Source organism: Anas platyrhynchos, chromosome 1 (genome assembly GCF_047663525.1).
Source record: "Anas platyrhynchos isolate ZD024472 breed Pekin duck chromosome 1, IASCAAS_PekinDuck_T2T, whole genome shotgun sequence".
Lineage (NCBI taxonomy): Eukaryota > Metazoa > Chordata > Aves > Anseriformes > Anatidae > Anas > Anas platyrhynchos.
The window spans coordinates 193,658,342-193,679,748 of NC_092587.1; the positions used below are offsets into that span (position 1 = coordinate 193,658,342).

General features: G+C 35.5%; 1 protein-coding gene across 4 annotated transcripts in view; it reads right to left on the reverse strand.

The window, feature by feature from the left end:
- CNTN5 (contactin 5) overlaps positions 1-21,407 on the reverse strand; it is a 698,727-nt gene that overhangs the window by 29,315 nt on the left and 648,005 nt on the right. For all 4 annotated transcript variants that reach the window (XM_038176391.2, XM_072032765.1, XM_072032763.1 and 1 more), the window contains 3 exons: positions 11,304-11,462; positions 9,990-10,139; positions 719-789 (listed from right to left, as the gene is read on the reverse strand). In XM_038176391.2, the coding sequence (XP_038032319.2) occupies positions 719-789; positions 9,990-10,139; positions 11,304-11,462 (380 nt within the window). The remainder of the gene's footprint in view (positions 1-718; positions 790-9,989; positions 10,140-11,303; positions 11,463-21,407) is intronic.

Below are 21,407 nucleotides of genomic sequence, written 5' to 3' on the forward strand. Positions count from 1 at the left end.
ATGTATATATATATATATGCATATATAGATATATATACACACATACATACATATGTATTTAATCAAGGCTGAAACTCTTCATGATGAATCTAAAAGTTTTGAAAACTCCTCAAGAAAGCTTCTGCTCTACTATGTTATTTATTATTAGAAGAGAAAACAACTCTCACTTCTCCAGTTTCCCGTTGCATTGGTGATACATATGTATTGCATCTTGTATCACAAATATCTTCTCAAAGTAAAGGTTTATTTTAGTTCTTCAGTATTTTATTTTTATGAAATATTTCAAAATTTATTCTTTCTTAATTTAAATTTAAATATAATTTAAATTTATATTTAAATATAAATATACTTTACATTTGAATTTAAATATAGTTGTAAAGGTTTCCTCTGGAAGAGGAAATTAGCTATTATTTTATCTGTGTAGCATTCACTTAAGATCCAAGAATGTCGGGACAACGTAAGCGATAGATCTGGAAAAAAAGACTGATGAATTAGGAGAGCCTTGGAGCTGCCACTAAGCAGGGCAGATTTACCACAGTGCCCTCAAGCTATGTGAAAATGCACATCAATTTGAAACTTTAAAACATATTTAAAGAACACTATTTTGTATTCACGTCTTTCCAATATTTGCTGTGATGAAACCCCAGTACAGTGCTGTTTACTTTGCCCACAAAGAAGTCAACATGAAACAAGACTTTTAATCAGAAAAGTCCCTTACCTCCCATGCTATTACTAATTCATGTCGTCTTCCACTTCTGCCACTTACATTAGCTGGAGGTGTCTTTGGAACTGTGAGCAAAAAGGAAAAAAAAATTAAAATAAAATCAGAGAGCCCAAGTTATTGAAGTTTTCCCTGTAGTAATAAGCTGCTGCAGAAGACATGAGGCAGCATGTTAAATCAGAACAGAAATAACAAACATAGCACACATACATAGTAAAGAAATTTTTCTCCAGTTTCATTTCAAAGGATTCCATAGTCGTGTGATTGTAACTCAAAGAAAGCATAAACTGAGAAGAAAACTGATATTGAAATAAAAAGTTACTTAAACATTATTTCTTCTGCAGCTTAGTCAAAATTTCAGTGTATATATCATCTGAGAGATAAAACAGGAATTATTAACAATTGTACTTTTTCAAAAAAACAATTCAAAAATGAAATGCCAGGGAACCGGGTATTTTCCAGACTTCAGGTAAAATTTTAGGAATTAATTTCAACATTTTCCCAGGTCATTAGTGATTTAGAATATTTTGATTCTTTTAAATATATTCTGGTATGCATTACCAATTTTCAGAGACTTTAAGTTTACCATCCTTAAACAGCCCTTATTATTTCTTGAAAAATATTGGAAACAGTACTACCTTCAGGTCTTTAAAAACTGAAGCCATCTATCATCATCTGCAAGACTTCATAAATCTTAGTTGTATCGTTGGAATTGTATACCGTCTTTTCTCTTATTTAGTACACCTAATGGAGCTCCAAAAATGACTAGTGCCTTGAGTTTATTAACTGTGAGCATGTAGTACTTACATTTTTATTTTTTTTTAATTAAATATGTTCTAAGATATAAACTTCCTATTTTCTTCCTTACAGCAGTACATAGATCATTGGTAGAAATGTACTGTGAGGCATTTAACTGTTAAGGCCTTATTGCATGCTATTGAACTCGTCTATTGAGTAGCAGTGTCCCTCTGACCTATACAAAGAAAAATACATTTAAATGAATGTACACAGACCTCTCTATTTCCCATGTTGATCATTAACAGCTTAAGTTCAATGAAAGTGCAGTTGTTACTAGATCCTGGGAGTTCACACAAAACTTCAGAATTAATCTATATAGTGTCTTTTTGAACTCTGATCTCCCTTTTAAAGAACATTATCTTAGTTCTGTTTTGTTTTGTTTTGTTTTCTCTTCATAACTAATGCAATCCCATAATGTTTATGAATTGCTTCTGATTTCCACTGTTGAAAATGTGGTAAGAGTGAGAAATTAGTTATGCATACATTTCTAAAATTAAATTTTTTGCCCTGTTAATTGTGGCTCTAACCAGAGCAATAGGGGAAATTTCTAATTTGTGAAAATTTCTCCCATAAAGATGCATTCATTTGGCAAACATAGTATCTGTCATTTTTCTTCCTTCCTTTATTCTTTGCAGAAAAATATTAACTTGCATATAATAATTAATATAATGATCTAATTGCCTTGCGGTTAAACTTTAGCTATTGGTAAACAAGCTATCCAGTCTAAGGATGTAGTCTAGGGTCAATCTCCAGCTTTGGGCTCATCCATCCTATTTTAAGATAGCTGCCTAAGCATGGGAAGGATATATCTCATTCTACGGACTGGAGCTATGAACAAAGTTAAATTAAAACCTGGTCTTTAGAAGGTGAAATTTTAATAAAATGTCCCAATCAGAAACAGAATTTTACTGTATTGAATTGTGAGGAATTGCCTCTGGCAAAAGAACAAAAACTGTGCTATACTGGGACGAATGTTCTACAGAGAAGATGTGGTTAAACAACATTTGTCAGTTAACTAACATGCAAAAACTACTATCATGCCATCTCTGATGGAGCACATTTAAAGCAAGTTCAGCACCCATTTTTTTTTGCCTTTCTAAGATTTTTTTTTTTGTTAAGTTATAAAGTTGTACTGTTTATGTAAATTATTGATGGGAGACAATGCCATCTTCCTTTGAAGTGACAAATGTGATGGTCTTATTTAACCAGCAGTGCCCTCTTTCTAGAATTTTCCAGTTAATAAGTTTGCAGACCGAAGCCCTATTCAAATGAATAAGCGTTAAAAGAGTAAAACCGTCAAAATGATGAATTTCTTTTGCACCAAACTAAAATGTACATTCACACAGAAAAACTCTCTAAAATGAATAACCATTAAAAGAATAAATGTGTCAAAGGAATAAATTTCCCTGCACTACACTAAAGCAAATTATTTACTGTTAGAGGAGAACATTTTAAAATGAGTTAAGTGACGAAAACTATTAAAAGAAAACATTTTTGCCAGGCCTTGAGGTTATATATTATAAACCATTTCAGCAACATCACTTTTATATCAGTTTTATATCTGAATTTTCTTACTCATAACTTGTTTATTGCCATGCAATTAGTGACTTCAAGTTGTTAATTTTCAGCAATGACACACATGGCACACATGGAGAAACACTTGTTCCAAAAATGCAAATGATACCAGAACTTGGTTCCCAGACACAGGGTCTGTATTCCTAGGGGACAATGACATAATGATATGTTTTCTTAATTCCTATCAAGGGTGAGAAATTTAGCATTGTGTCTTCTGAATAAATAAAACCCCAAGTAGCAGCACGGATCTCTTTGCTGTGCTAATTCATTTCATTTAATAAGATGAAAGAATTCCATCTATGGGGAAATGAATCACTTCTTGGCTTAACACTGGTCCTTTAGATCATCAAATATTATCATGCTTTGCTTGATTGTATGTCTTTAATTCTGCTCAAACTGTTCTCTTTAACCCCTTTGTTGACTACGTAGTATTGCTCATCTCCCATTTCAGTCTTAGACTGTAAGCTCCTTGGGATCAGATCAACTGTTATTTTCTTTTGGTTCTTCAGCTAATGGTAGGCTTGAAAGCTAATAGTTGGGTCTCTGCATTGTCCTGGTGATGCAATCAACAAAAAATACTAAAACCAATGTTCTGAAAGTTTGGCAGACAGGGACTAAATGTTGTGCACAGTAAATGTGGGTCACAGTGGTTATATGCTGGCACATTTTGACATTTAAACCTTCACTTAAGTTACGCAAACAAAATTCTGGAAATGGCCAAAATGATTATTACCAACTTGATTTAAACTTAAACAGTAATCTCTTCAGAGATTTTATTTCCTCACTTTGGGGCAAAATATTGAAAATGATTAAATATTTGGTGAAATATTTCAATTTTTATTTTAAAATGTATAATTTGATATTTGCTTCATTTTTATAAAAAAAATGGAAAAATGAAAACCGTAAACAGAAATTAGAATATGTTGCCAAATTGTCAGATTTTTTTTTTCTTTTCATAAATTATGGTTTTATTTCCAATTTTCTAAGGGATGCCAGGAAATTTTTGAATTTATTTAAAATCAGGTTTCTTCTTCTCCTGTTTTTACTTAAGTGGGTGAATCTTTTTCACTTCTTGAACTATAGGTTCCTTTCCTTGTAAAAAAGAAAATAAAGTGTCACATTGAACCTGGAAAAGCTGAAACTGCTTGAAAAACAGTTCATCCACTTTTTCACATTCCAGTCCTGCAAAGATTTTTTTGTAATGTTGTTCCTGAATGAATAATTAATCATTTTAAAATTGTTCCTTTCTTTGTTAGCTTATTTTTCAAGGAAATGTTGAGTGGCTTTTTTTCAATTTTGTGTGTTTCAATTTTGTGGTTAGCATAAACAGAAATGACAGATTTTTAATTTTGTGGTGTATTTTAATTTTGTGTAGAACAAAAGTATTTGGCAGCCAAGATTATAATTGATTATAGTATTGTTGTAGAAACATGTAACTAGATTTAGCCCCTATCACTCACTAGGGACTGTGAAATCTGAATAGGTGAGATAGAGGGAAGACTAAGAGACGCAAGAACCTCACAATCCTCCTATTAGTCAGAGTAAGAAGTGCTTAACATGAGCTGCCTAAACTGACAGAGAAGGTTCTGATAAACAACTGACACCAGATTTTCCAAATACCAGCTCTATGTTGTCTTCAAAATCAAAAAAAGTTTTTTTTTTTTTTTTTAAATTCTGTTTGGATTCTATATCGATAAAGATATTTTCTACATGGATTTTTTTTTAAATTTTATTTTTTTTTGTATAAATTCTGAAATAAAGAAAAAACAAAACAAAACAAACAACAACAAAAACAAACAAACAAACAAACAACAACAACAAAAAAACACAACCTGCTACACTATCTGGGAAGATGAGTTATTAAACTTGGCTTTAGTCCCTAAGAAAATATTTGCTCAAGATGTAGGTACTATTTATTTATTTCAAAGCTGCTTATATCTTTTAAAAAACAGATATAGTTTGAAAGACAAGTAGTAGCTGTGGAAAAGTTATGGTGGGGATAAAAAAAGGTTTGTCAGCAGCATGACAGAACTTCATAATGTGAAAACCAGTGCAACAACACATTCAAAGGTTTTTTTTTTTTTAAGTTATTTTCCTTTATATAAGTATATATGTGTGTAAGTGTGTACTGCAGTACACACTTGGGAAACAGAGATGTTAAGTGAAAACCTTTGCTGCATATTAAAGGCTAGCCCTCAAGTTCTCACACTCCCAGGGAAACATCTCATCTGTTCAGGACTGAGACGTAAAATGCTCCAGCATCTCTGAAGCAGATGATGAACTGCATTCAGCTATTGGAAATGCCCCAACTGGTCTCATAATCTGCATTTCTGCTATTCTCATTTTCTTCTGTATTTTTAACATCTGTAATTTAGTAGAAGATAGGATTCAGTTCTATCCACTGAAAACAGTGTCATACATGTCTGCAGGATTCACCCTGAATAGTCTCCAGATTGCTACACAGGGTCTGAAATCTCAAATGCTGTAACATACATGCCAAAGAACCAAATCCTTAGTTTTCCTGACATGTTTTCTAATAATACATATATTTGGACTCTTTGTCAATATAATGCATATGTGTTTGGGCCTGCAATATTACATGTAGCCTATTGATTTCAAATATATCCATGCAGTCAATGATTATTGCCTACTTTATCTTCTCCTTTAGTTTTTCCCTGTGGAGACATTTTCTGCAAAGGTTTCAGTTGCCCATCTAATGATACAAATAGACCAGGCAATTCATTTTTCTCTAGAACCAAAAATAGTTATGATAATGGGAAAAAATGAAACTTATTTTGTACAGGTCTCAAACATAAAAAAACACCACCAGCAAAAGAAACCCCCTGGAACAAACCCAGTATAAAACATATTATTGCCAGGACACAGTTTTTTCCTGGTATACCATGAAGAAATATTAACTGAGAGTAAGCGTGACCTAATGAAAGATAAGGACTTATTAAAAATCAATCCTATGTACAATCTGCTACCAATTGAGTGCATTATATTTTTACCTCATAAAATCAAGTTTTCATGCCTGATTAGCAGGTTAAATTTTGATTCTACTCAATTTCTCTCTCCCCATGTTTCCCCATGAATAGATAATGTAATTGATGCTTTGCCCCAGGCTTCAAATGCCCAACTGCTGTAGTGGAATGCCAGACATGTCTGAATTCATGTTATTGGCTCCTTTCACCTTGTGGACCTGTAAAATATGTATCGAGGCTAGAAGTGACAGAAATGCAGCAGCTGGCTATAAGTTAGATGTGCCAGAAAATTGCAGAATTATCCATTCCAATGAAAGAAGCTATGAAAATCAACCATGTTAACTAAATATAAACTAAGTAACAAGATTAAGGTTTAATTAGAAAATTAAAGCAAGTGGAAACTTGTTTATTATTCTGTTGATTTCCTTACACCACCCCAAGCATTGCTTCCATGGGTATTTTTACATAATGTACTTGTGTAAAATGCTGTTACTATCTAGGGGAAGAAGTGGTAAAATAAGTGAGGTGTGGGGAGAGAAAAAGATTTTAGTCTCCAGCCAAATTAGCTGATGCCATTAAATTACAGATGCTGATTTCCATTTAAGTATAAAATAATAGCAGCAGAATCACACATTTGCTACCTCTGTGGGTTGTCTACACAGCTATTATTCAGCCTTGTGGATCATGACTGTCCTCTGAGTGCAAGCCTCAGTCATCGTCTCCTTTGGGAGACTGGATTCCTGTATTTTTTTTTATTTTTTTCCAGTGCAGTTTGTTTTCCAGTGCATTTTTACTTGTAGGGCACGTCTAATATCATTGCAAAGAGCCACCTTACTCTGCTAGGTCATGAGAAGAGAGGTTGATGACATGTTCTTGCTAAAGTATGATGTCCTTCCACATGCACTTCTAATTAGAATTCAGATCTATGATATTAGAACTGGAGCAGTTAGCAGAGGTTTCTGGTTTAAAGCAGAGACTATTTTGTTATTGTTTTTACTTTACAACCCTTTGAAGGTTCCAACAAATTGGAAAGTTATATCTTATTGTTTTTTATTGTAAATACTGTCTTCTCACTGCCTCTATAGAATAAAACAAGAAAACAGTTAAATCTGTCTCTTATATAGGTAATAACAAAACAAACAAAAACAAACAAACAAACAAACAAACAAACAAAACCAAAGCCATTCACAACTAAAAGAGAAACCAAAGGGTTTCACTGAAGAAAGTTATTTTGAAATTGAGGTGATGACAACTAACTTCTGCTGTACCACACTGTGCTAAACAGGCACACCAATAAATTCAACTTCAATTTCTCTGAAGGCTGTTAAGTTATTTTACTAGCACCTGTCTGGAATTCAATGTCACACTACCAAATGCTCCCTTCTAACATGACACTTATGCCACTGTAACTCTGGTAACAAAATTGTGTTTCTAACTGGAAAGCTGAAAGTGCAGGTAAACACTGAGTGTGGTCTTTTCCTATTTGAACTAATATGTTCAAAAATCTTGATTTTCAATTCAAAAACTGCATTATTATTGTCTATTGCTGTTTCTCAGGAAGAGTCCCATGTAAGTGATTATATATATATATACATATATATAGGCACTCAGATTAAATACGTCTGGTGGATTAAAATCAAACTCAAGGAGCGTGTTCATAAATCTGCAAGAACAAAATACCAGGAGTGCAACCTACTACAGGATAAACTTTTTCCAGAATGTCTATGTCCTTTCTGATATACACCACCTGAACAAACAGAGAAGTCATTTAAACATTTAGGTTCAGTAATATTCTTGGCCAATGCTGCATATAGTTCTAAATCATGGAAACAATAGTGGTGGGGGAATATATGTATATATTTTAATCATTTGACATGAACATGTGTTATTATTATTATTTAATATCATTTTCTCTTTCTTCCTTTTCTCCTCACAAAATATGCAGAATCTGAAACTTCTGTGATACACTGAGGGCAACTTGCAGAAGACTGGGGGGGAATTGGAAAAGTAGCATCCTTCAATATGGGAACCAGATGACTTCGGTGCAGTTTTGTCATTGCATCTATATTACCAGCCAACAGCTACGCAGTTGTTTAAAGAAGAAAAAATAAATATGTCTTATTAAAACAGATCTATCTTGAGATTTAATAAGACATATTTATTTTTTCTTCTTTAAACAACTGCTTGGTTGTTGTTACTTGGTAACTGCATCCAATTTTGGATGCCAGAGAATGAGAAAGACATTGATCAGCTAGGGAGAGTTTAAGGGTGGGACTGAGATTGTGAAGGCTGTAGCTCTTGCCCTTTGAGGAGAGGCAGGAGGAGCAGGGCTTGGTCAGCCTGGAGCAGAGACAGCTTCAGGGGTTGAACAGCAGCCCCAACGCCTACAATGAAGGTCAATGTGCTGGAAATGATGCTAGGATTTCCACAATGGTACAGGGAGGGAAGGAAAGAGGCAGCAGTAATAAGCTGAAATAGGGTCAGTTCTGACTGAATGTATTTAAAAAAAAAATAAAAAATCCTAATTAGAGTAATGAAGCACTTGCACAAAGATGTGCAGTCTCCATCCTTGGAAGTTTCGAAGTTTTAAAGACCAGGAAAAGGTCTGAGCAACCTGGTCTGAAGTCTGTTTTTCCAGCTTTGAACAGGAAGATGGAGCAAGGGTACCCTCAGTTCCCTTCCAGCCTCAACTATTTTGTTGATTCTGTGGTTCCAAGAAATCAGCCTGAATAGTTCACTGTGAATGTTTTTGGGTGGTTATACATAGATGTATGAACTAGGGAGCGGAGGCAACAAGATTAATATATCTTAAAAGAAAAGGATTTTTATTTCAGAATAAGAGACATAAATATATTGTGGCATTGCCACTTTTAGTTTTTATGATCTCTCTTAATGAGAAGACAGAAGATGGGACAATGCAACTGACATTCATCTGGCGTGTTTACAACAATAAAATCTTATGCTTTCAGTTTAAGTGGAATCTTTGAATTTGGCACTCATCTATTCTGTATGATTAATAAGCTACTTTCAAATTATTCAGCTGAGGAAAAATCAAAACAAAATCAAACTTCTCTAGGCCTCCTAAATAATAGAGGCATGCAACTAGCAATGGAGAATAGTATGAGAGTGTCCTGAGGTGGATATCTGTTCTGAGGCTTTGTTCAAACCCTGACTCTGTCTCTTTCTCTTTCTGCCTCCTGAAATGTGTTTCTCTGTCTTCATAGTGATTTTTGTCAGATTCCCAGTCTTCAAGCACCACTTGTTTGCTCCCTTCATTCTGCCTAAGTTGCTGTCAGTGATTTCAAACTTTCAGAGACCATTGCAGTTTTCAAGAGATGCAAACTGTATATACAATATTCTTCTCTGGACTCCCACAATATCATCCCAGTCAGAAATTTAATTACATTTCTTCAAATGCACTAACAATTCATGGTAGAATATGCATGATCATGAAACATGTCGAGTATGTGGTAAATAAAGCAGCTTCCCATGGATTTTCTACCTGCTGAAAAAAAAAGGTTTCAGTGTACCTTTAAGGGGAGAAGTTATGAGGAGTAGGGGGGAAGAGGCTGCCTGGGAGCGGTTGTGTGAAGGGACTGGGAAGTAGCCTGCAACTGAAGATCAGTGGAAGCCCATGAGAGACTAAGCAGCAAAAGCTTAAGAGTAAGTTGCAGAGTAAGATAGCCTGGAAGAAGTAAGACATCAGGGAATAGGGTTATTTGGAATTTCTGCAAAATAATACTCCTCTAAATAAAACAAACTGTTCTCCATTACAAAGAATATCACCTTTGCACAATTTTAACTCAGCCCAGAGATGTGTGCTAGTGAGAAGAGAACAGCACTATTATTACATTAAAATAAATCTTGTTGCTGGTAGCCTTTGAAAATTTACCTTTGTATACTCTGCTTACCTGCTTCATTGGTTCTGATCAGGCGGGATGGTGCACTTGGATCTCCAGTCCCAATTTTGTTGGTTGCTACAACTCTAAATTCATACTCCACCCAAGGATTAAGTTCAACAGCCATAGCAGATTCCATGTCTCCACTTATCACATCAGGAACTGCAGACAGTAAAGAAATAGGCTGCTCAGAAACATGAGGCTCACATGAAGTGTTTCAGTAGGAAGTGTTTATTTTTATTATTATTTTTATTTAAAATATATATTAAAATATGCATATCAATATATTATAATTATATAATTATATAATATATAATTACATATTATGATTATATAGTTATAATATGTAATATATTTCATATATATTTAATACATAATATGTATTATATTTTATAATTAAATATAAAAATAATTGAATCATCAAATATAATCACAGAATCACAGAATTTCTAGGTTGGAAGAGACCTCAAGATCATCGAGTCCAACCTCTGACCTAACACTAACAGTCCCCACTAAACCATATCAATAAGCACTACATCTAAACGTCTTTTAAAGACTTCCAGGGATGGTGACTCCACCACTTCCCTGGGCAGCCCGTTCCAATGTCTAACAACCCTTTCGGTAAAGAAGTTCTTCCTAAGGTCCAACCTAAAACTCCTCTGGTGCAACTTAAGCCCATTCCCCCTCGTCCTGTCACCAGGCACGTGGGAGAACAGACCAACCCCCACCTCACCACAGCCTCCTTTAAGGTACCTGTAGAGAGCAATAAGGTCACCCCTGAGCCTCCTTTTCTCCAGGCTGAACAAGCCCAGCTCCCTCAGCTGCTCCTCGTAGGACTTGTTCTCCAGGCCCCTCACCAGCTTATATATATATATATATATATATATATATATATATATATATACACACACACACATATATATATGTGTGTATATATATTTAATATATTTAATATATTATAATATATATTAATATAAAATACATATTCATATATATGGACTTTAGAAATGAAAGATATTGCGGGTTTGGGTTTGTCAGAAATCACACTTAGATTTTTGACACTGTGGTACTCCCCAAAAGACAAAAATTGAAGGGTATTGGGAAGAGCTTTCTGCTTGTTCACAGATGCATCATGCAAGTATCTTTGTGCTGTCCTTTCAGATATGTTGCTAAGTAACATGACAGGAAAAAAAATAATAAAGTCAGTTCTTTTAATTAGTCATTGTTCTCTTCAGGGTATCTGTTCCTGCAGATGCTGCTGATTATTATTGCCATGTGGCAGGAGTTTTGAACAGCCTACTATTACTATTTTAAAGTTTTTCTCACCTGTTTTTACTGTCTGCCAGCCAAGAGAAAATGGACTGCGTGCTTGCAAGTTGTAGAGGGAGATCGGGCTGTGATTGTCTGCTCCAGGGCTCCAGGAGAGTGTTGCTGTGTTGTCTGTAATTTCCTCCACTATTACAACCCCTGGGGGACCAGGAGGACCTAGAGTAAAGTGGAATAATCAAACAGAACACACCATCATTGCAACTGAACGGTAATAATACAGGAGACATATTCTGTAGGGAGTTCATGAAATGCAAGGGTTAAAATGCATACTACTACAACGCGGTGATAGCTTATTTTCAAAATTTCTACTGTCAAATTGTGATATTGTTTCTACTTTTTAAATGTTGTGCAGGTGAGAAGCAATTTACTTATCAAAGTGACAGAAGGAGAACTAGAAATAGCAGATTTCTAAAATAATCCTCATTTATAATTATTCTGATTCTAAAATTAAAGGAAAAACAAAACCAAACAAAACAAACAAACAAAAAACAATCTTTAAGTAGCATCCATGCTAGATTGAACACTCACAGTAACATCTCTTTGTGAGAAATGTCATCAGGAGAGACAAATCATGATCAAGATGAAGCAAGGTCAGATATGTTTCTTGAGGAGAAAATAATATTGCTATTAACTGATTTCTAAGAATATGTCATGCATCCTGTTCTCGGATTCACTCATTCAAGGAAACACCCTTCTAAGTCCAGAGCCACATATTCTTAAGGTTGATATTTACTATGATTCTATTGAAAACAAACAAAAAAACCCTCCAACAATTTCTCAATTTGAGAAATTAGAGGATTATTTTTTCCACTTAACTATGCCAAATGAGAAAATGTTAATTGTCAGTTGTGTAAGCCATGTGATTACTCCAATAAGTAAGTTATCTGGTAACAAACATGACTTTGGAACGAAAAATATGCCTATAATTTCTATCTACCCCGCATTTTCTTCTTTAATTTTTCCTGGTATTGGTACTACTGATGTTTGAAAACATTGTATGTATGCATTTGCTAAACTAAATTGGAGGCAAGGTTCCCCCAAATCAGAATCCTTTTCCAGCTGCTGTAAACAGATGTTTAAGGGAAAGAGCACATTTCTGTCATGGTTCAATGCAGAATTAAAAATCTTTCGTGTGGTTCCTTATATTTTAAAGCTTAAAAAAGTTCAGAGGTACAGGACTTAATACTTTTTAATACTACTTAATTAAAATATTAATATAATCAATAACTCTAATTAATTATGAGAAAATGTGGATATTTTTGGCATCCAATTCTTTCCCATTTTTCAGTTTTTGGAGGCTGAAGTTCTGCTTCTGCTCATGTACAGATGGAGGCCTTTGAAATCAGAAATGCACTGGCCATTTTCTTCCAAAATGAAACTGCAGGAAAGGTGATGATGTAAACAACTTTTTTTAAAAAAAACATTTATTTATTTATTTATTTATTTATTTTCCGTTCATTAGAAAGCAATGCTGGATACACTTCTGTGAGAGCCTGAAGCACTTTGCATGTATCAGACTTTTCCCTAGAGTTACAGTGGAATGGATCTGCTAGACACCTCCACTCTTGTCCATCCTAACAGTGAGCCATTATGAGAGGCATGGTCCTACTAGAGTTCAGCAGCTGCAAATAAGAGAGAAAATACTCAGGTCTGGTTCCACCATTTGGTGTTGTGGTTGTAGCCATTACATGTAGTACATTAGTGAATATAGTACATTACTGAACTCAGTTATTTTTTATTTGTTTGTTTGTTGTCTGTGTATGTGTGCACTATTTCATACAACCAAATCTTTAAATATTTTGCTGGCTAGAAACTTAGTCCATAAGTAAAAAAAAATTTGTATGAATATGAAAAGCTAAAAAAACCCCTATTAATTGAAAAGGTTTCCTTCTCCCCCCGTCATAGTTTGCAGCTGCAAACAATTTTCCACAGGTATTCCTTCAACAAAAGTGTGTTTACATGAACTATGACAACAATGCATTCAGAATTTTCTAGTAGTTCAACTCAGTATTCTCAGAGAGGAAGAGACATTGATTCCTTTAAATAACAAAGCAAACTACACTATTCACTTTCCTCTGTTTGTCTGATAATGATCTACTAGTGACTAATTGACACCAAAATATTGGAAAGCTATAGCATTTACAGGAATAAAGGCAACAAAATAGAAAATATAATTGTCTTTTTAAAATGTATGTATAGAATTCAGTAAAGTTTAGTGTTACAGATGTATGAGAGATCAAGACTTTCTGAAATACATGTTCAAAGGAGCCCTGGATACTGCAGTGGGCTATGGGAAAAGAAGAGGCTTTCCACCCTGAATGGTGGTGAGCAGCTTTTGTGGCTCATAGTGCCAGGAGTCTTTCCTCTTCCCTTGCCCTTCTTGCTCAGAAGTCCTGACATTACTGCTGCTAGTGCCTTTCATCTCCTGTGCGGGATAACATGGCACCACCCCTTGGACCCCTTGTGACTCGGGCTTCTGGAGTACCTCATTTGTAGCTGAAAGGTCTTGATTTTCTTCCTGGGAGAAAGCAGGGCAGAAAACTGTGTCCTGTGCACACCTCCTTTTCTACCACGTATTTGCTGTTCTTTGGTGGAAAGCACCAGGTAAGACCTTTGTCTCGGAATAGTAACTCCTGGGGCTAATTTAATAAAACAGGGTGGTCTTCAATCTTCATCATCTACTGTTTCAGGCTATCTGTTGATGTAGGAAAATATTAGTGAAATTTTTATTTGTAGCCATGAGGGAAAGTTTAAAGGAAAGCTTGGATCCTGATGCAATCATATTCTTTTAGTGATTTGGAGCCCTAGGCCCAGAATTATATCATGGTTCTAAGCACAAACAAAATTAAGGGAAAATATTTTAGTGCTTTTCCTCTACGACAATATTTCTTCCATGCTCAATGAATATTGTTAAAGAGTTTCTAGCCACTGCATTATAGGAAAAAGAACAAGATTCTTGTGTATATAAAAATATCTAAAATATATTTATGCAGATGTCTCCTGCTAAATTCTCAATATATTTTGTTGTAGGAGTTCTCTCATGGTTTTTAAAACCTTTTAAACACATTCCTAGTCGTGATAACGTGTCATTATGCTTTCTGAGATGTGTGCTCTTACACAGTCTGTGGGATGACTGCTAAAAAGCATTTCCATTTCCAACAGCAGGCATCCTTGAAAGCGGATTAATAAGGGACAAAAGCCTCTGTGATGACAAATCTGTGACAGTTAGCCAGGACCTGAGTGCTATGCAGATGTCACTCATTTTTGTAGAAATCTCATTAAATTTTATGCTTGGATGTAATCATTCATGGTGTCAGCTGGATGGCTAATGCAGAGAAGCATTTCTCCCAAGGGCTGTGCTATTGTTCAGGATCTCTAAAACAATTTTTTAGTTGGGAATAGTCAATTGAGGAAAAAATGCACAGTCTGCTCAAATGCTTCTCTGGAAACCACACAGAAAATGACTGGTCATAAATGCACTACAGTGCAGTTGACCTTCACAGAGAAGACATTTGAGGCTGTGATAGGCTCTTATGTAGCTCTAGAAACCTAGCACAGAGGTTGTTAATCAGTTATCTTCTTTCAGAGCAATTCCATAGATCAATGTTTCATTTCAAGACATGCATGAATGCATTTTGGCAAACTTGTTTTATGTGTCTTTTTATTGTTTGAATGATCATCCTGAGAGGTCCTTCAGATTACTTGCGATGATTCAATGTTAATGTGAGAGTTCTTGAAAGAATGTTACCAATAATAACCTCAGTCATTCAGTGAGACAGTGCCCTTTCCTGTGAATCCCAGGATGTGCACTGATTTACTCTACTGCAGTCTGACCAGGATAATCCTTACTTTTACCAAATCACTAAAAAGGCTGATACAGCCTGATTCTTCATGAATACATAATTCTTTACCTGAAGGCTTTGCCAGTACAATGTGTACTGGCTTGTCATAAAGAAGATCTTAAGTCAGAAAAAAAGAGGAACAGAAAGAGGTGGTAACTACAAGATAATGGAAAAGTTGTTTGAGGAAACTGGAGGCTGACTCTAACATGAAACCATTTTGCTGTGTCCACCTATGGCACCGCACATGTTGAGGAAGAACAAGATGGAGAGAAAGAGTGATATGTGGTGAATACTTTAGAGGATATGTCCTCATTCCCATCCCTACATGTGTGGTATACCCAAATGGTTTCTGTAAGACAGCTACATAAAGCCATGGGAGAATAGAGAGGTCACACTCTAACCAGACCAGTACAGAGAGGTCAGACTCAGCACTGGAAGGTAACAAAGAGAAGATGTTGATGTTCCAGCCTTGGTAGTCTTGACTCATTCCAGGGATGCATTTCTTTGCCCCATCCCTGGAAGTGTTTAAGGCCAGGAGGGATGGGGCTTTGAGCAACCTGTTCTAGTGGGAGGTATCATTGCCCATGGCACGGGTGTGCAACCAGATGATCTTTAATGTCCCTTCTAATCCGAGCTATTTTTTGATTCCATTATTCTATGTTTAAAGGTATGATACTCCACCTACCCTAGCATACTGTCTTCCTATACTGTAGATGTTTCAGCTACACTGATATACAGAAAAGGGCCAAAGCACAGACTTGAACTCTATCAATGATCCTATGTACTATTATACCATCAGCCGTTCCCTATCATAATTTCAACCCTGTGCCAATCACACTTTTCCCATCCAAGGCCTGTGAACAGTTAACTGATTACCATGGGTTAGGATAGATCCCAATAGCCAGTTTGTTGTGTCCCTACTGTTTTGAAAGGGGAGGAGGACTTTATCTATGTGAATGGGAACTCCACTGTATCCATTGACCTCGGGAAGTGGTTTACTACTACTACAGACATATCTGTGAGTCCAATTAATGGGGTCTGTACCTAGGGCATTTCTGTGGCTCTTGTTACAGCTCAAATGTAAGTTCAAGGACCAGCAAAAACCTGCTAACCCTGTTTACGTTCCATTTAATAATATTGTGGCTGATGGCCTTTAAACCCAAATGCTTGTCTTTAAGTTTTATTGGTAATATCCACAACTGAAAGGAGCAATGTGATCAATCTAACCAGCAGTTCCTGTGTTATATTTGCTCCAGGTCAGTAGAGTTCAGAGGAAACATTGCTTCTCCAAAAATATATCATGAGAGTGGATTTCTTGCTTAGGTAGGTAGTTTGCCAGTCTACAAGAAGAATAGCTTTAACTTCCTTTATGATTATTATGATTATTATGATTATGATGATGATGATTATTATTATTTAGACCACAAAACATGTACTGTTAAACCACATTTTACAGTCACAAAGGCTTTCACCTCTTTATGCTACAGAATTGCTCCCAGCTCCATTTCAAGATCTTACTGCTTTCAGGTAGCCATTTGATCTCAAAGCTCATTTTACTTACAGTAGGCATGCTTAGTGAGTTTGGCTAGCCTTCTCTTCATAATTTTACAATACATGCTATTTATTCATTGTAGGAGAAATCTGCTTTTCAGTTTGTTTTAAAGAAATTGTCCTGCCACGATTTTTGTATTAACATTTCTATAGTTTAAAGGATTTTAATTAGTTTTCTATATGCTGATAAATTTCCAAGGATGTACAGAATTAACACAGAGCATTCAGAACACTATACATTATTTTTTTTCTTCCTCTGGAGGAGCACTATGTCTGTTAACATCCATAATAGAAACAGAAAACACATTACGAGCAGTCTGAATGGAAAGCATAATAAAAACAAGTAACAGTAAACAAACTATTACTCAAATACCCCCCAAATATCTAATCTAGTAAAATCTTAATTATAGACCAAAGACATAGCATTAGAAACAAAGTTACTGTATTAACTATTAGAGAGCAGAGAATTGAGACTGATAGCATGATCTGTGTTTGAGTTGTTCCTAAAACATATTATATATCATGTAATATATAGCATATAATTTTTTGATATATAATACATAGATACAATATATAACTATTTTAAAATAAAATTACTAGATACTTTGAAACAATCTCTTTTGCATGACCATTGATGAGTACAAGGAAACATGGAAAAATAATTTGTTGGTTAGCACCTCAAATGAAAAAAATAAAGGAGTAGTTTGCAATTGATACTGCTTACTAGTTTGTGTATAACATATTGTAAAACAGCTTTGCAAGAGTAATTTACAAATAGAACTAAATGATGGAATTTATTTGACAAAGTTACTGAACCTGGTAGCATACTTTTTCTTTTATTAAATATATATATGTTAAAACATTTGAGACTTAGTACTCTTGATTAGACACTGAATTTCACAAATTAAAACAACAACAAAAAAGACATTTCACACATTTCACAGCCTTGTATTCCTTACTCAGTCACGTTGATCCTGAAAAGTAAGGTGATACAAGAAAGGGATATGTGAAAAATTACCTACATTGTTGTTGATGGTGTCACTGTCATTGCTAACAATGCAGAGGTTTATCCAGGAAAAATCACTCACATCTGTTTGAAGCACTGTCCCAGTATACATCAGATAACAGGGGTAACAGTACTACACAATGAGCCGCTGCTATCCAAGAAACTCCCTGCTGTTGTGTAAAGCTACTGCTACAGCAGAAGTGCCTCACACCTCAGTGCAGGTGGAAAGGATCTCTGCTCTTGAAATACTATAGGAATACTCAGTGACCTTTGTAGAAGTATTAGACTCCTGTGTGACATCCCCAACTCCCACAATTTTACTATGCTGAACTGTCTAAGCCAATCCTCCAAACTTGCAGAAGCAGCAAGGAGTATAAAGCTAGTTTTAGTAGCAAAGACTTTGCTCAAACTTTCCTTCTTGTGATCTACGGCAAATCAACCCTTCAGTGAGTTCTTTAAAAACTGTGTGTTCCAGGAGCAAAGGGCTACTTTTTAAGGAAAGTGAACATAAGAAGTAGCCTTTGGCTCATAGTTATGAGTTCGCCTAGTGTTCTCTAAAACCTCCTTATCTATGAGTAACAGATTTATTTTGTACTGATAATTTAAATAACCACAAAGTGAAAAGCACTGTTGCCCTTTTCTAATGGAGTTGACTGGAGCAATGCAAGGTACTAAGGGATAGCTCCTTCAGACTGTCAACCTCTTTTATGACAGAGGTATTTGGTGTTTAAAATTTCTCTACACTGAAACATGATAAAAGCATAAGATCATGAAGACATCCTTTGTCAGGAAAACATGAATGCACAGATTGATTCAAATTTCTACAACATAATGGGGAAATAAGAACATAATAAACCCTTTGGAAGACAAGCTTTAGAAACAAATTAACTTGCCAAGCAGGCATTGTCTTGAGGAAACCTGACATGTTGCTGGCTACAGGATCACCTGAGACATCTGTGGGATGCAAACCTTCTGGCTAGTTCTTGGGTGTTTGGTAACCAAATTTGTGATCATAACATTAGTGTCAGAACATGACGTGCATATTTATCCTGTATTAGAGCCTTCTGCTTTGGTAATCACTTCTTTGTGAAAAATCAGCACAGAGACAGCTCGAATACCAGGGTGCCAGTGATACATGGAAAACCAGCCAACCTGAAACATTTTGTTATTGTGCTTCTCTGCTAGCTAATACTCCCTGAAAATTGAAGGTCTGGTTGGATAAATAAAGGCTAGTAATCAGAAAAAATATGCAACTTAGGAAAACTATTATTGGACTGATGTCAAGAATGGGACTAATGTTCAACTATTCATAAATCACTTTTGCTTCTTAAATGGTCGATGGCTTCATGTGCTGGGGCAAACATTTATTGACTGTGTAGCAAAATATCTAGATTATCCTATAAACATCCTTGTTTGCATTATGAACAGCTATTCTGCATACATTTTCCTCAGGTGAGGAAACAATTCAAGGCATAATGTAAGTAGAATCAAGCAATCACTTGGTTTCAGCAGTGAAAGTCCAGAACTATGATTTTTGCAGTATTCATTTGCACCAGTAAAACTGCTTATTTGCCCATTAGACATGGATAACTCCTCTTACAGGAGTCCTCTGAAGTAACATGTCTGTGCAGGCCTGGTTCCAGAATAGTTACTACTGTATGTGAAAAGCTGTTTTCTCTTCTGGATGTCCTTGAGTTGTCTGTTTTCTCTTCTGGATGTCCTTGAGTTGTATCAGCCTGCACTATATGCCCTCTGCTCTGCTATAGGTTCTGATGATTGCCTTCCAGAAAATCTTGCAGTGACATTTAAGTTTATTCCGCCTTATTCTCTTGCTGGAGGGGTGCACATCTGTTATTTGGCTTTCCCAACTCTCACTTCAGTGTATTGGCTTAAGCAGATGAGCAATGGCTTCTCTGAGGACTCTTCATTTTGTGGGCACCAGCCAACTCAATGAAAGAATCAAATATTCAGGTTGCTGGAAGGGACCCTACATCCTACCCTAAACAGGAATGCTCGTTTGTTTGTCTGCTGGCTTCTGTATTTCTAGCTCCCCTGCCTCAAAAAGGGCATTGAGTGTGTGTTGATCCCACCTAACCTACTGCCAACAAGTATGGCATACTCTTGAGGAGAGACAAGCTACATTCTGAAGCAGGGTCTGAGGGCATCCAAAAGTGATATCCTTCCAGCACTTGAGCACTGCGGTTACTGAACTTGGCTGTATGTGATGTGCATCACCTCTTCTTCATTGAATCAGTGGCCCACATAACCTGGGCTTTGAGCTGAATCCTATCTCTCATCCTCCCCACATTCAGAGGGTAAAAAAACTCTCTGGAGACTTCCATTGAATTAAAGGATTCATCTAGAGAGGATGGGTGACACTGCCCAAATGAGGAGCTTCTGCATGCACACAGAAGCCTAAATACAAATATTTAAGGCTCAGGCACACAATGGATGTGAGAGTGCTGTGACCTTTCAGATGACTCTACTGTGTTTGGTGACCAAAATGTGAACTTTCTTGGGTTTACGTGCCAGAAGTGGTGAAAGATACTTTGCTGTAAACCATGAAACAAAAGTAAAATAAACTTAATAAGTAGTCAAAAACAAACAAACAAGAAGGACTTTTTCATTCATGTAACTACTAATAAGAATAACTTGTGATGATGAATAGCAGAGAATTTCATATAAGCTTATTTTGAAGAAGAAATGCTCTTGCCAAGTTAGGTAGTAGCCTACCTGAGTATAAACAGATCATGCCAAGTATGCCAGGACAGCTGTTCTCTGAACATTGTTAACTAGCATGAGACTACTATGAAGTATTTGTCATTCATATTCCATATCAAGATTAAAATGCAAGACATTTAAGCTGGAAAGCTAATGTACTGCCTGACAGGTCCAGCTGCCAACAGAACATCTCTTCCTAATGACATCCACATTCTTGGTGACATTAGAAAAAATGAAACAAAAATGGAAAAATAAATAATTTGAGCTTCGAGAACAGTATTTTGGGAACAGAGAAATGACTAGAGATCACTAAAAAGTTGTTTCTTACTTTAATATACGTAATTTAATCACATTTTTAAAGCACTTAGGGAAGTATTTTAATTTTGTTTTGAGCAGTAAGTGCTGAAGGGATTTCAATCTTAATTTTGCCCAAACATGGTCTTTCACATCTTTTCAAATGCAATTTTGAAGTATTCCTGAAAAAAAATCACCAGATAAAAATCATTACAAAAATAATGTTGGCCATGTGTTTCATTGCAGCTTAACTAAAATCAAGATCTGTAAATTAGTGACTCTGAAAATATTTTGAAAATGTTTTTAGAAGTCTATAACCCATTGTAAAAAGTTGCAGTATAAAAACTTGTTGCTGTCCTAACTTTTGCAGTTCACACACATACACATATAATAAATTCAGAAATGTTGGACCATTAATTAGCTCTTTGTAAGTAATTAAACTTAGAAGAATTGAGATTTACTTGACAGTATTCATTATCTGTTCTTCTGATACTCCTCTACTAATGACATCTTTGGAATTTAACTTCTACGATGTAATACAGGGCAAAGAAGAACTGCTGTAAAATGGGAAAAATAGTGACAGGATTAGTTCTTTGGATTATATTCAAGGGATCTTCCAACTGAAAACTCACAAATATGGTTTTACAAAAAAAATAAATATATTTTTAAAACATAGTCCATGACTTC